Here is a 15362-nt window from a genome sequence, read left to right on the forward strand (position 1 = left end):
GGTTCCTATCACCACCACTGTGAACAATTCTGACTCCGTAAGTCTCTAGAGCTGAGCATTTCACACCAAACCACTCTGAACGACTTAGGGTTAAGCTCTTAAACATTTAAGTATGTAGAATTTATTAAAAAATAGGTATAATTTCCCTTTAACATGTAGACCATTTAGTTCATTTGTCATTAACTGTTCACACAATGTAAAGAACAGCTGTTATTTTCTAGTGTTGTAAAATATTAAGACTTCAAAGGAAATTATACAGAAACAATGTATTTAATGTTTTCTCCGTCCTTGTTTATTCATCCGTTTAAATCCCAGGCTTTATTACATACTAAGGCTTATTATTTAGCAGCTATAGGGACTTCAGTGCAAACTGGTTAAACTATTCTTAGGTTGCAGAGGAGTGTAATAAAACTTTCATTTTGATACGTTTGATGGCTTTAGATGTAAACAAAGTCATTTCGAGTGGTTTGATATAAAATACTTCACTCTAGAGAAACTTAACCAAGTCAGAATTTATCACAGTGGTGGTGATAGGAACCAGACGTCTACTTCTGTAGTGTAATGCCTTTAAAAGCTCCCTCACAGAAAGTTGTTACATTAAAGGTTATGAATATGCTACGTGATGTCTGAGATATTGTATAATGAGTGTTTGCGAAGCTTTTGGCCTAAAATATATTTATTAAAACATATTCATTGTGGAGGGGTATATGTGGTGCAAAATAGTCCCTAAAGAAAACTTATCATCTCGGATTTGTCGCTATTTTATCATCATCAACACTCAGAAAACGTGTACTGGTGGTCTTGGATAGTAAATAAAATGGCTGTATTTGCGTTGTAGTCATTGTGACCCCTGGTTCCCATCACCACTACTGTAAAGAAATCTGAGTCTGTAAGTTTCTCTACAATCACCCATTTTACACCAAACAACTCTCAATGAGTTTGACTGAATTTTGCAGAAATTTAGAGAAATTGCTGGAATTCCCCTTCGGTACAAAGTGACGGTGAAAGCTTCGTCGTGTGGAGTTCACTGCCAAATTCTGACACAGTCTCACAGACACACGCACACATAACCACACATGGTAAATAACGAATTTGCATCTTAAAGCACCGGATGAAAAGGGGTGTGGCTGGGAAACGCAGGCGGGGAGGAGGAGGCGGGGTCAGAGGTCAGCTGCTTCTCTGGCCCTCATGAGGAGCTGTCAGTCAAATCTGACTGGAGGTCACTGCAGAGGCCAGCGCCAACAAAGATGGCCGACAATGTGTCTGGCTGCTCTTGCTTAACTACACTTCCTCTTTACGAACGCACCATTAAGCAGCTGTCAGTCAGAGAGGCCACGTGCACGAGAGTGTGAGGGTGTTTCTGGTGTTGATTTCTCCGTGAATAACAAGGGGATATTTGTCTTTTTTGAGTCTTTAAATGTGTATGTTCGCTGCTGCATGGCTAAGACTACGTATATTTAACATTTAACCTTCTGTTGCACGATGTTGCCTCAGGGCAACAAGCATTCTCCTCACTTTGCAATGACATTATACATATTTAAAGACACTGACAGGGTTAACAATGTAGGGGAGAGTTTGAGTAAGGCAGTAAAAAAGCATGTTCTTGGTCATATGGTCTCTTAGTGGGCACTTTTAAACCTCTTTTTAATATTCAGTATCATTTTTCAGTTATGCGAATTTGCTTGTTGCCTAGAAGCAACATTGTATGACAGTGGAATGGATTCAGCCAGGTCTCACTACTTCAGGGAACACGGATCTATATCATTTTGTCTCATTGTCGCACAATGTTGCCTGAAGGCAACATTCACCAAAAAAACCCTGCACACATTATTGTCGAAAACATGTTTTTGAATTCAACAATCAGATAAATTTCACACAGGAAAAGTACATCTGTATGCAAGAAGAGTACAAAAGTACATTTTTAAAAACTGTTCTCTTAATGCAGTAGAGAGTTAAAAGGGAACCCCACACCAATTTTCCACATTTCTGAAATATTGCAAGATTCATGATTATTTCTATAAATTTTGTACTTGCTTTTAAGCTATTTTATCTCATAAAAGTATTTTGTTCCATTGGCAGATCATGTTCCTTGTTTTAAGCGTTACTTCTTGAAATGAGCAAAATGATCTTCATTATTTCCTGAAACAAGTAAACTAATCTGCCAATGGAATACAACACTTTCACTAGATAAAATCACTTAAAACAAGTAAAATGTACAGAAACAGGTGGAATAATCTTTTAATATTCTTTAAACCTTCTCTTACTGTTAGAACAAGGTGTCATGTATCATTCTGCTGTCCACTGCCTGCTAAGTAACAAAAAAGGTCACTATATTCTAAAGTTGAACTTTTTTTTCAGGGTTTCTTTGCTTTTTTTCTTTGTTCTGTGACAAACTATGACATAAAATCAAAAGTGAACTTAGAAAACTTGAAAATTATACTTGCATTCCACATGTCACTTTAGATCATCTATTGTAACCAAATCATTCATGATAGCCCCTCATGATTAGAGTTAAACCACTTAAATATCAGTTTTAAACATTAAAAGAAAGTGTTGACTGTGTGCCAGTCAACTGTGCCACACTTTGTTTTAGGTTTAGATCTAGTAGTAGTGATCTAGTAAAGAGAATGCAATTCATTATCTTTTCTTTCTGTGCCCCTTGTGTTTTATAGGCAAACCCATTATGATCATCACTGAGTATATGGAGAATGGATCTCTGGACACCTTTCTCAGAGTAAGTTTGGGTCAACTTTTCATAGAATTTTCTTAAATTATCCTAAAAGCCGCAGTTATTGATTATAATGACAGAAATGTTATGAATAAAAATGTTATACAGTCGTATGCAAAATTGTGAGGTGAAATTACATTTTGTCAGTTTTCCAAGGAAAAATAGGTTCACACATCCTCAACAGAGAACACAAACATGGCATTTTCTGCACATTTCAGTGCATAATTTATATTTATTTGCAGAGTTTCACATATTAGAAAACACTTAAAATATGAAATGTGCCATTACTTATGCACAGGCCAGATTTTATGTTCATTTTTTTTTATTTGTCAAATTCAACAAATGGACAGTACATTTGCATTAAAAGTGGATAAAGATGTTGTTCTCTGTAGAGGAAGTGTTAACTTATTTTAACTTAGACAATTAGCGAAACGTCATTTGACCAAGGGCACCTAAACTTTGGCATATGACTGTGTTCTCGCTTGTAGCTAATTGAAACATATATATATATATATAAATTCAGTCAAATGTGCAAATTGCTGTTGTCGGAAAAAAGCCTTGTATCTCCAAAATGGTAACTTTACAGGAGAAAGAAAAAAATTACTTTACTTTTAATGTAAGTCAATGGAACCAGACATCTTTCCAAGTAATCTTGGGTCATTTCTTTTGGTCCTTTCATCATGAAATGTACACACAATGTAAAGAGCAGCAGGCACGTGCAAATTATGTCAAAAACTGAAAAACAACAAAAATGGAGATACAAGGTTTTTTTCTGACAGCATCAAAATGCTAAACTTATAATAACTACCACCTTTGCATTCGTCATGGAAGAGGAAATTTATAGTTAAATGTATACATTTAATATTTTTGCCACAATTTGTCATTTTGTGAATGAAAACTAAAACAAGTCAGAAGTGCCAACTCAAACCTTTTGATGCAGAATATAAATTCTACATTCGACTCTACATGTAATTCATTATGTAACAAACTATGTAATTACAATGTAATTACACATTTAAATTACACTCAAATAGCAAAAATAATATGTACACTCGACTTCTGAGGCTTCATTATTTAATGTTCAGTTCTGCATGGCTCGTGTCTAGACAGTTATAATCATGGTAGTCTTTAGTCTTTCATTTATTCGTCACCTGCTGCTTTATTCTTGTAATCCGCAGAAGAATGATGGACGTTTCACAGTCATTCAACTGGTGGGTGTCCTGCGTGGCATCGCTTCAGGCATGAAGTATCTATCAGATATGAGTTACGTCCACCGAGACCTGGCAGCGCGGAACATTCTGGTCAACAGTAACCTGGTGTGTAAAGTATCTGATTTTGGCATGTCCAGAGTGCTGGAGGACGAGCCGGAGGGAGCGTACACTACCCGGGTAAGAGAGAGAGAGATAGAGGAAATTCATCATATTGTCAGTGAACCTTTTTTTTTCAGTGCTGTAATGATTTTCTGTACATGTCAATTACATTATTATTATTATTATCATTGTTGTTATTGTTATTATTATTATTGAGAGTAAAAAAGTCTTGTTTAAGTGAGCCCTGACCATGTAGGCATCACTGGATTTGTGAATGTTGAGCACTATGGATCTGTATTATAGTGTTAACAGTAGCTGTCAATCACAGGGAGGAAAGATTCCCATTCGCTGGACAGCCCCAGAAGCCATCGCCTACAGGAAGTTCACCTCAGCCAGTGACGTGTGGAGTTACGGCATCGTCATGTGGGAGGTGATGTCATACGGCGAGCGGCCATACTGGGATATGAGTAATCAGGATGTAAGTACAACATTATTATTATTATTATTATTATTATTATTATTATTATTATTATTACTGGTAGTAGTAGTAGTAGTATTCTTTTTCTTCTCTTTCTACTTCTTCTTCTTATCATTATTATTATTATTATTATTATTATTATTATAATTATTATTATTATTATTATTATTAGTGGTAGTAGTAGTAGTAGTATTCTTTTTCTTCTCTTTCTACTTCTTCTTCTTATCATTATTATTATTATTATTATTATTATTATTATAATTATTATTATTATTATTATTATTAGTGGTAGTAGTAGTAGTAGTATTCTTTTTCTTCTCTTTCTACTTCTTCTTATAATAATAATAATAATTATTATTATTATTATTGCTGCTAATTTAGCATAATACTAATTATACATTTGTACTAATTGTGAAATATTATATAGTGCAGTTGTATGCAAAATTGTCAAGTCATTTAATTAGGTTTACTTGATTTAATAATTGAAAACAAGTGAACACATCATCTACAGAGATGAATTTAACATTTTGGGAACAATAAACAAAAAACTACATGTGGCCTGTGCAAAAATGATGGCATATGTGTGTTTTTCCACTATGCTAAATTCAGCAAATAAGCAGAAATTGTGCACTAAAATTAGCAGAAAAATGTCTATTTAAGTGTGTTCTCTATAGAGGATGTGATAACTTCATTTAGAAAATCAACAGTAAACTTTTGTATCTGACTGTATATCCAATGTAATTGTCAAATATATAATATATTAATTAATTTCCATAATTTATTTGTAACAAAAATAATGTTTTTTGTTTTTTTTGCATTTTTTTTGCTTATTATTTCATTTTATCTGTCTATTGTTCATGTAATCTGAGCTGTTCATTTAAACTCTTTTCCTACGGTGTTTTCAGTTTGTTGCTTGGTGGTGATAAACATAATATAGATAATTGGATTTAGTGTGCACAGTTCACATGTTAACAGCGAGCGTCGGCCCCCTCCTACTTCTGACCTTGTGTTCTAGGTGATAAAGGCGATAGAGGAGGGATACCGGTTGCCGCCGCCAATGGAGTGTCCTGTGGCACTGCACCAGCTGATGCTGGAGTGCTGGCTGAGAGAGCGCAGCGAGCGGCCCAAATTCAGCCAGATCGTCAACATGCTGGACAAACTGATCCGCAACCCTGCGTCGCTCAAGAGGACAGGGGGAGAGACAAACAGGTCACACACACACACATATGCATATGTACACACGTCAGGCAAAAACATTCATCCACTAAATGATTAATAGCATATCTGTGTGGACATTGCTTTCTGAGAATATACTGACCCAACAGGTCCTCGCCCAACTGCACTGGTTAAAATCCTATTCAATCACAGCGCACTACCATTCATAATAATAGATTTTTTGTTAACATAAAACTAATTTGCATATACATTTATATAAAAAAAAAAGTTCTATAGCTTCCAAGCTTCACTAACAAAGCTTGTATATATGAAATATATATTCAGCATGGCTTGTATTTTAGAATTGGTGAATTAAACTCAAGGCAAATAACTTGACCAAAATGTTTGTAAATAGATAAACAATCAGTATCAGTTAAGAACTTGAATACAACATTTATAAGATTAAATCTATTTTGTAGCCTATTAAAAAGGTTTCAATGTATAAATGTATATTTACCAAAAATTGTTACAACAAACTTTTGACCGGTAGTGTATGTGAGAAAAAAGGTCACACTGTAAGGTGTTGGGGTTAATCTGGTGTAGTTTTTTGTCATGCTACCTTTGCTTACTAGGTTAAATAGGATTTCTATAAAGCTTGTCCGATCTAGAAATATTGAATAATGAAGAAGCATATATGTGTTTGGAGCATGTACTGGTGAATTTCAAGAAAAACTGAATAAGAGGACTTATTGATTTCTTCCGCAGGCCCCAACCATCCATGCTAAGCCACACCGTCTCTGTAGAAACTCCCCCTTCACTTGGTTTAGTGGAAGAGTGGCTGAAAACTATCAGTCTGGAGAAATACAGAGAAAACTTCATTACAGCTGGACACAGCAACCTAGAGAGTATTATACACATGAATCAGGAGTAAGTGTCAGTACAAACACACACACACACACACACACACACACACACACACACACACACACACAGCACTGTGTGAAAGTTTTAGGCATCTAAGCAATTTTTTTAACAATTGACCTCAGCAGTGAGTTTATCACAATATACATTAGAATAAAGTCGTATGCATAATTCAAATAAACATGAAAACAATAAAAAGTAACAAGAATTTGTTGGGACCATATTTTTCCTTGACACCTTCACAGCCACCACAGAGACTTGTTAATATCATCAATTATATCATGAGCACAATTTACTGAAGCACTGATTGGTCAAACCAGGAGCTGCTTTTCAACTACATATAATACTGTAATACTGGGCTTCCTCGAGGAGAGGCTTGAAAATGGGTAAACAAACACACTAACATCCAGAAAATCACTATATATATATATATATATATATATATATATATATATACATATATATATATATATATATATATATATATATATATACATATATATATATATATATATATATATATATATATATATACTGCTCAATACTACTTCTTATAGTTTTCTTCTCCAATATTTAAATGGCCCTAAAACGTATTTGGAAACTTTTTCTACAATGTAACTCTTGATAAATTTGAACATTTGGTTTGGCATTTTGTTTCCTAAAACAAGGAGTTTACTACATGCATGGCACAAATGTCCAAAAACATTTTGAGCCACTGTGTATTCATAAATAGTTTCTCTAAAAATTTATTTGCCTTTTACAGAGACTTTGCCAAAATTGGGATCTCATCCAGTGCACATCAGAAGAAACTCTTGAGTGGTCTTCAGGAAATCCAAGCTGGAATACAACAAATACAAGCCAGAAAGATTCCTGTCTGATCTGCAAAAGGGAAGAAAATTCAGTGCATCTTATACCCACATGAATGAGCATATGAAGATAAGAGGGATATAATAATTTACCTACTCATGCACTTTAATTCAATATGGACAATAAGAGACAGTGGGAATAGCTGCACTTTTGATGGACTAGCCTGCATTATCTAGAGAATATGGACATTTCCATGCCTGTGGGCCTTGTGGTCTTCCTGGATGAGGGTATCTTATGTGGCCTGTTGCTAATAATGAAGGCTGATTACTTAATCTCTCAAGACTATTGAGACTTTGATACAGATTCAGGATTTCTTTGACACATATCTGAATCTACTTTTGGCTCGGGAGACTGTAAAGTGGGACTTGAACTGTGAGATGTGTATTCTTTTTGTGAACAGAGATATTTTTTGTGGCCCACTCATCTCCCTAATGTTAGTTGCCATGTATCCCCACCTATTGTCGCAATGAGACCAAACAATGGATGGTGAATATTACTAAGAAAACTACTGTTCATATAATGTAGGGCAAGGTTTGTCTTTGTGACATGGCAGGTGCCCATAATTGGCAAGCATTGCTATAGATAGACATTAAAGATAAACCCTTCCACTTAAAGATATCCCTTCCACTCAGAGTACAGTCAAGTCAATGGTAATTGTCTTGGGCAACAAGACATTGATGGCGGTGGCATTACTGGGATTGAAACTCATGTCCCTGCAATAAGATGCCAGTTGTGCCACTTATTCTTGGAAGATTTTTTGTTTTTTGCTTTTTGAATGGGAAGCAACTTTGCCCCTTTCAGGTCATCTTCTGAATGTCAGTCTTTTCAATGATTATGGATTATTTCTCTGTTCACTCTGTCCTTCAAATTCAAAATCCAAGCATTATTTTCTACTGGAGTTTTCTCAGGATACATTCCGTTCAACTTCCAATATAACCGACTGACTTCTGCTTACTTGGACATAGAGCTACTCTCTTCAGATGCATTTCAGAAGCATCACTGGACTAAGAGGAATTCTTCTACCAATACATACGCAGTATACAGATCATGGGAGAGAATAGATGAATCCAGGTATGTTCCACTATGAAGGGGCTCAAGGCTCCATTTATTCTGTTATTTTCCATTACAAGATAGGCAGAAGTTAGAATTAGCTTAAAAAATACAACTCATCACTGTTCTTTATTTCTTTCTTTTTGTCTTTCTTTCTAGCCACATCATTCCGTCGAGTTAAGGATTCCCTCTGCCTCCATACTGTTCAGTGATGAGACTGCAGTGAGAAGTCCTGATAAATTCTGATCATTATATTACAATGTAATCCACCGGTATTCATCTGTCCTATATACATTGTGGGTTTGGTTTTCCAGACACATATTAAGGATATAACACTTTGAATGTAAAATATCATGTTATAATGTCATTTGGTTCCAAATTAGACTAGCAGTCCACTTTGAACTGACCACAACAAAGTAGTGACCTTGTGATATAAAGCTAAATGAACACATTGGAGATATATTGTATATATCTGAACACAATTGTCCATTCAAGATCTTTCATATGTGCCTTGAAAACTGTCTCACATTAGATCAGTCATGTCACCAAACATTTTAAAAAGTGTGTCCACTATAAAAGCAATTTCACTACTTAGGCAGTTTAGGTGACACCTGGCACTTAAATAAGCCCTTCATAAACATGACACTGCAGTGTCATGGACTTGGCATAGGGACAAATACAGTAAAATGTAACTCACTTCAGCTAAGGGCCAGAGAAAATATAATATTGTAAATTATAATATTGTCCTCACAGTGTTATGAATATTAGTGTCAATGCTCTCCTATATATAAAAATCTATGTCAAGATAATATATTATCTGATCTATAATCTTGACATACAGTTACCAGCCACTTTATTAAGTACACCTGTTCAGTTGCTTGTTAACACAAATAGCTAATCAGCCAATCACATGGCCGCAACTCAATGCATGTAGGCATGTAGAGCTGGTCAAGACAACTTGCTGAGGTGCAAACTGAGCATCAAAATGGGGAAGAAAGGTGATTTAAGTGACTTTGAATGTGGCGTGGTTGTTGGTGCCAGATGGGCTGGTGTGAGTATTTCAGAAACTGCTGATCTACTGGGATTTTCACACACAACCATCTCTACGGTTTACAGAGAACGGTCCGAAAAAGAGGAAATATCCAGTGAGCGGTCAGTTGTGTGGATGAAAATGCCTTGTTGATGTGAGAGGTCAGAGGAGAATGGGCAAACTGGTTCGAGATGATAGAAAGGCAACAGTACCTCAAATAACCAACCAAAATCTCTGAGGAACGTTTCCAACACCTTGTTGAAAGTATGCCACAATGAATTAAGGCAGTTCTGAAGGCAAAATGGGCTCCAACATTTTACTAGCAAGGTGTACCTAATAAAGTGGCTGGTGAGTGTAGGTGTTATGTCCATTTCAAAATCAAAGTTAACAAAAACAGCTCATGCCTGTTGATAAGCCTTTATAAATGTTTATGTAGGTTTATGTCAGTTGTCATGAAGGGCTTATGTAGGTGTCATGTAGCCTTATGAACACTGCCTTTCAGTGAAGAGTTACTGCAATGTGTTTGCCTGTTTGCCCACTAAATCAGATATTTCACAAGCCCTTTTGCCTTAAACTGTTTCCCAGACACAGATTAAGCCTCGTCCTGGACTTGTAGTCTTAATTTTGTTCTATGTGTTTCCTAAGTCTGTGTCTAAGGAGCCAGCCCATGTTTTGGGGGATGTTTTACAGATTCATGTATGTAACAGCACTCAATAAGGACGCACTAAAACTCGACACATTTGGGATTATATATGTACATAGAGCTGTGTTGTTTTGCAATAAGATGGACGGAATGTGTGAAATGCAGATGGAAGGTCTTTTTGTTTATATGCAAAAGGGAAAGAATAATTGAATGTATTATATAATAAATGTGTTTTTTTTTTCTCAGTTGTACAACACTGAACATAACACAGCATAATGCAATAACACTTCTTAGGCGCACTCTTAAAATATGTGATTTGTTCATCTTGCTTGAAATGTTTCTCTTCCTTTTTTTCATTCTTGATGAATTTAGGTACATGTAACTTATGAGTTTTATTTATGAAATTTTGTATCTAGTTTGTAAAATAAAGGTAAAAATACAGAGGTGGTGTGGATCAGTGAAACTACACACAGTATTTGATTTACATTCAGATCAGAATGCCGTAGCAAGTTCAGTGTCGAAGTTCAGTGGGTATGTCTCGCTTTCAGAATAACCAGCTTCTAAAGAGCACAGTTTAACAAGTTCAATAACTTGCTCGTCTGGAGGATCACATTTCAGTCTCTCTGAATTCCGCTGTTTATATCATGTAGGCCTGGATGCCAGACAGCATATTCCAGAGACTAATATCATTATGCTGCAAACTGAGTCCTTGCAGATGTGAGGGATTTCACTTCAGGGCTTCAGCCAATGCAACAATACACGCTACTGCAGCACAACAATTGGACAGCCTGAATTAAAAAGCCATGCTTCTGGTTAATTCAAAGAATCCAGTTTCTGTATATCTACTTGCTCTTATATTCATGTGGTATAACTAAGAGTGAACTATATATCTACTGGCTCTTATATTCATGTGGTATAACTAAGAGTGAACTATATATCTACTTGCTCTTATATTCATGTGGTATAACTAAGAGTGAACTATATATCTACTTGCTCTTGCATTCATGTGGTATAACTAAGAGTGAACTGTAAAACATCAAAAGAAAGAACTGGCTAAGATTATTCTGAAATGGTGCAAACATAAATCAAAAAACAAATCAATTTAAATTACTAATCAGTGATAAAATCACACTTTCATAGCATTGGTCAAGCTGAAGAATAATGTCATCCATAAAAGAATTTTACCATAGAGTGATTTAAACAGAAAGCAGCTACACTCCTTCAGGTCATTATTACTGAGATCCAGCTTTCTCAGACAAACACTCAGTTGAGATCTGAGGCCAAAGCTTCAGCCCAAAGGACCCAAACAACCACAGAAATCTTTACAGCAAACATTAAGTATGACTTTTTACTTTCATTCCACTACATTTCAAATATCTTACTTTTTACTCCCTTACATTTTGAGAAATCTGTCATTCCTTTTGGTTTATGTGTGCATAAAAATGTAACGTTAAAAACAAAAGAAGCACAAAGCAAGAACACCAATCAGGGCACAGCGGTCACTTTGTTCTGAGCTGGTTTTGACCTGTTGGTCACACCGACCCAGTGCAGCACACGGTTCAATGTCAGCGCAGCAGCGTAAAAGTTTGGGAGAGTCTGTTCAACATAAATGATGAACTAACCTAACTTTGTGTAAATAGAGCACAATATAGAAATATGTCCACAGTTCATGTCACAGTACAGTTGAGTTCATGAAGCGAGTCTTAAGTACATTTGAAGGCAAATACTTTAGTACTTTTGCTCAAGTGGAGGTCTAAAGGAGGAACTTCTACTTTTACTGGAGTAATATTTTACCTTGGGTGTCTCTACTTTAACTCAAGCACATGGTTTGTGTAATTCATCCACCAATGCTTTATTCTACTTATTGTAGAAGAATAAGCACCACTCCTGACTTCACAACCCCAGTGTTTACTAAATAACATAAGGTAACACAACCATGGCAAGTATATCATGATTATGTCCAGTAATATAACAGTAGCATATTACCATTACCCTTAATTGTCATGACAGATGTCATAATATTTGATGTCATTATGACTAACTAGGGTACAGTATATGACACAAGCTCTCATGGCATACATTATGGCATCTGACATGACAATTACTGGTAATGATGATTATATATATATATATATATATATATCAATTTATCACAGTATACTGTACATTAGAATAAAGTCATATGCATAATTAAAATAAACATAAAAACAATAAAAAGTAACATGTCTCTTGGGTCCATATTTTTCCTTGACACCTTCACGGCCACCACAGAGGCTTGTTAATATCATCAGTTACATCATGAGCACATTTACTGAAGCACTGATTGGTCAAACCAGGAGGTGATGTTTAACTACATATAATACTGGCCTTCCTCGAGGAGAGGTTTGAAAATGGGTAAACATACACGCCAACATCCAGAAAATCACTATTATATATATATATATATATATATATATATATATATGATCATTGTTAATTAATATGATTAATTAATTCATATAATACATTTTGTTTATTACACTTATAACACTTTTCTCAGCAAATAAACACAAACTACAGAAATAAAGATATAGATTTTGAAAATGTGTCTTGGGTGCCTTTCACACGGTACTACATGTATATATACAGTACTGTGTGAAAGTCTTAGGCACCCAAGACATATATATATATTTCCAAAGGTATTCACTCACACATGCAAATCATTGAATTCAGCTGTTCCAATCACTTCCATGGCCACAGCTGTATAAAACCAAGCCCCTATGCCTGCAGACTGCTTCTACAAATTAGTGAAAGAATGGGTCACTCTCAGGAGCTCAGTGAATTCCAGTGTGGTACCATGATCAGATGCCAGAATGGTCCAAGAATGGTCAAAAATTCCCATAAACACACTCCTAACCCTTGTGGAAAGCCTTCCCAGAAGAGTTGAAGCTGTTATAGCTGCAAAGGGTGGGCCGACATCATATTTTACCTTATGGATTAAGAAAGATGTCACTCAAGTTCATATGTCTGTGAAGGCAGACGAGCGAATACTTTTGGCAATATAGTGTATATATGATATTACTGAACAACTACCAAACTCATGACAACATCTTCCAAGACAAGTTTGTGGCATGGTCATGTTAATGATATGTTGCAGAGTTCAAGTAAAGTGTTACCAAACATATGACCTTATGTCATACACAACACCTTATTTACACTTCTTTCTTTCCTATATAACAGTGAACAAGATCATTAGGTTTGATTTGGTTTTTGAAAAGACACGTTACTCAGCACAAGTGAAAGTGACCTGATTTTTGGATAACCCCCCCCGGGAATAAATAAATAAATAAATAAATAAATAAATAACATGACCACAGAACAAATTAAATGAAATACATCTGCTCATTATCCATGGAGGAGTAAAACCATGAGTCTTTTTGTGAGCGTTTTATGGGGTCCTTTACTTTTCAAATGTCTGCAGCGTTTTTCTTCATGCAAAAGAAATATAGAGGATCTAGAGCCTGTATAGATTATTACAGATTAAATTCTGCACCTAGATTAAGTTCATGGTTCATGGCACTTGAATAGGTCAGATCTTGGGAGTGCTTACAATCTAATCTACATCTGAGATAAATTGAAAAAGGTGTTCAGAACAACTTTTTGATATTGTGAGTATTTAGTAATTGAATTTGTAAATGCAATTGCTTCCAGGACATCCTGACCAAAAATAAGAGAATTATTGAGCATAAGAGAATAAGATCACGGTTCTGCATGTAAGACTGTGTATATTTCATTTATATCACAAACTACAAGGACAAAGTTTCAATTTGTATCTAGACAGAACAATACTGAATACAGCAATAAAGTTCTATGTAAATACATTTTCTTCTTCTTCTTTCGGCTGCTCCCTTTAGGGGTCGCCACAGTGGATCATCTGCCTCCATCTTGCCCTATCCATTGCTTCCTCTACTTTCACACCAACCATCTCCATGTCAACCTTCACTACATCCATAAACCTTCTCTGAGGTCTACCTCTTCTCCTTCTACCTGGCAGCTCCATCTCCAACATTCTTTGCCCAATATATCCACTATTCCTCCTCAACACATGTCCAAACCATCTCAACCTGGCCTCTCTGGCTTTATCTCCAAACTGCTCCACCTTCACTGTCCCTCTGATCTGCTCATTTCTAATCTTGTCCATCCTTGTCACTCCCAACGAAAATCTCAACATCTTCATCTCCACCACCTCCAGCTCAGCCTCCTGTCTTTTAGACAGAGCCACAGTCTCCAAACCATACATCATTGCAGGACGCACTACTGTCTTGTAAACCTTCCCTTTCACTCTTGCTGCTATCCTTTCCTATCCTATGCTACACCCGTCTCCACCCACTCCATCCTGCCTGCACCCTCTTCTTCACCTCTTTTCTACACTGTCCATTGCTCTGGAGGGTTGACCCAAGATATTTGAAGTCATCCACCTTTACGACCTCTACTCCTTGCATCTTCACCTTTCCACCTGCCTCCCTCTCATTCACACACATGTATTCCATCTTGTCTCTACTGACCTTCATTCCTCTCCTCTCCAGTGCAAACCTCCACCTCTCCAGATTCTCCTCCACCTGCTCTCTACTCTCACCACAGATTACAATGTCATCTGCAAACATCATGGTCCATGGAGCCTCCTGCCTGACCTCATCTTTCAACCTGTCCATCACCATTGCAAACAAGAAGGGGCTCAAAGCTGATCCCTGATGTAACCCGACCTTCACCTTGAAACCATTTGTCACTCCATCTGCACACCTCACCACTGTCTCACTATCCTCATACAGGTCCTGCACCACCCTACTATACTTTTCAGCTACACCTGACTTCCTCATACAGTACCACAGTTCCTGTCTTGGTCCTGTCTAGATCCACACAGACACAATGTAGCTCCTTCTGACCTTCTCTGTACTTCTCTACCAACACTCTCAATGCAAAAATTGCATCTGTGGTACTCTTTCTGGGCATGAAACCAAACTGCTGCTCACTGATCTGAACCTCTCGCCTTAGCCTTGCTTAAACAACTCTTTCCCATACCTTCATGGTGTGGCTCATCAACTTTATACCTCTGTAGTTACTGCAACTCTGCACATCACCCTTGTTCTTAAAAATGGGGACCAGTACACTGCTTCTCCACTTATCAGGCGTCCTCTCACTCT

The 15362-nt window shown here is 36.4% G+C and overlaps 1 protein-coding gene across 2 annotated transcripts in view; it reads left to right on the forward strand.

The window, feature by feature from the left end:
- Window positions 1–9476, forward strand: part of epha4l (eph receptor A4, like) — a 69918-nt gene extending 60442 nt beyond the window's left edge. The window contains exons 12-18 of one of the 2 annotated variants that reach the window (XM_037546623.1): window positions 2673–2734; window positions 3907–4116; window positions 4367–4516; window positions 5532–5725; window positions 6437–6598; window positions 7356–8530; window positions 8669–9476. In XM_037546623.1, the coding sequence (XP_037402520.1) occupies window positions 2673–2734; window positions 3907–4116; window positions 4367–4516; window positions 5532–5725; window positions 6437–6598; window positions 7356–7470 (893 nt within the window). In that variant the 3' untranslated portion in view covers window positions 7471–8530; window positions 8669–9476. Of the gene's footprint in view, window positions 1–2672; window positions 2735–3906; window positions 4117–4366; window positions 4517–5531; window positions 5726–6436; window positions 6603–7355; window positions 8531–8668 lie in introns of those variants that run through there. The other variant, XM_017722258.2, reaches the window with a different exon arrangement.
- Window positions 9477–15362: the final 5886 nt, after the last annotated feature.

The sequence above is a fragment of the Pygocentrus nattereri genome, chromosome 17 (genome assembly GCF_015220715.1).
Source record: "Pygocentrus nattereri isolate fPygNat1 chromosome 17, fPygNat1.pri, whole genome shotgun sequence".
In the NCBI taxonomy this organism is placed as follows: Eukaryota; Metazoa; Chordata; class Actinopteri; order Characiformes; family Serrasalmidae; genus Pygocentrus; species Pygocentrus nattereri.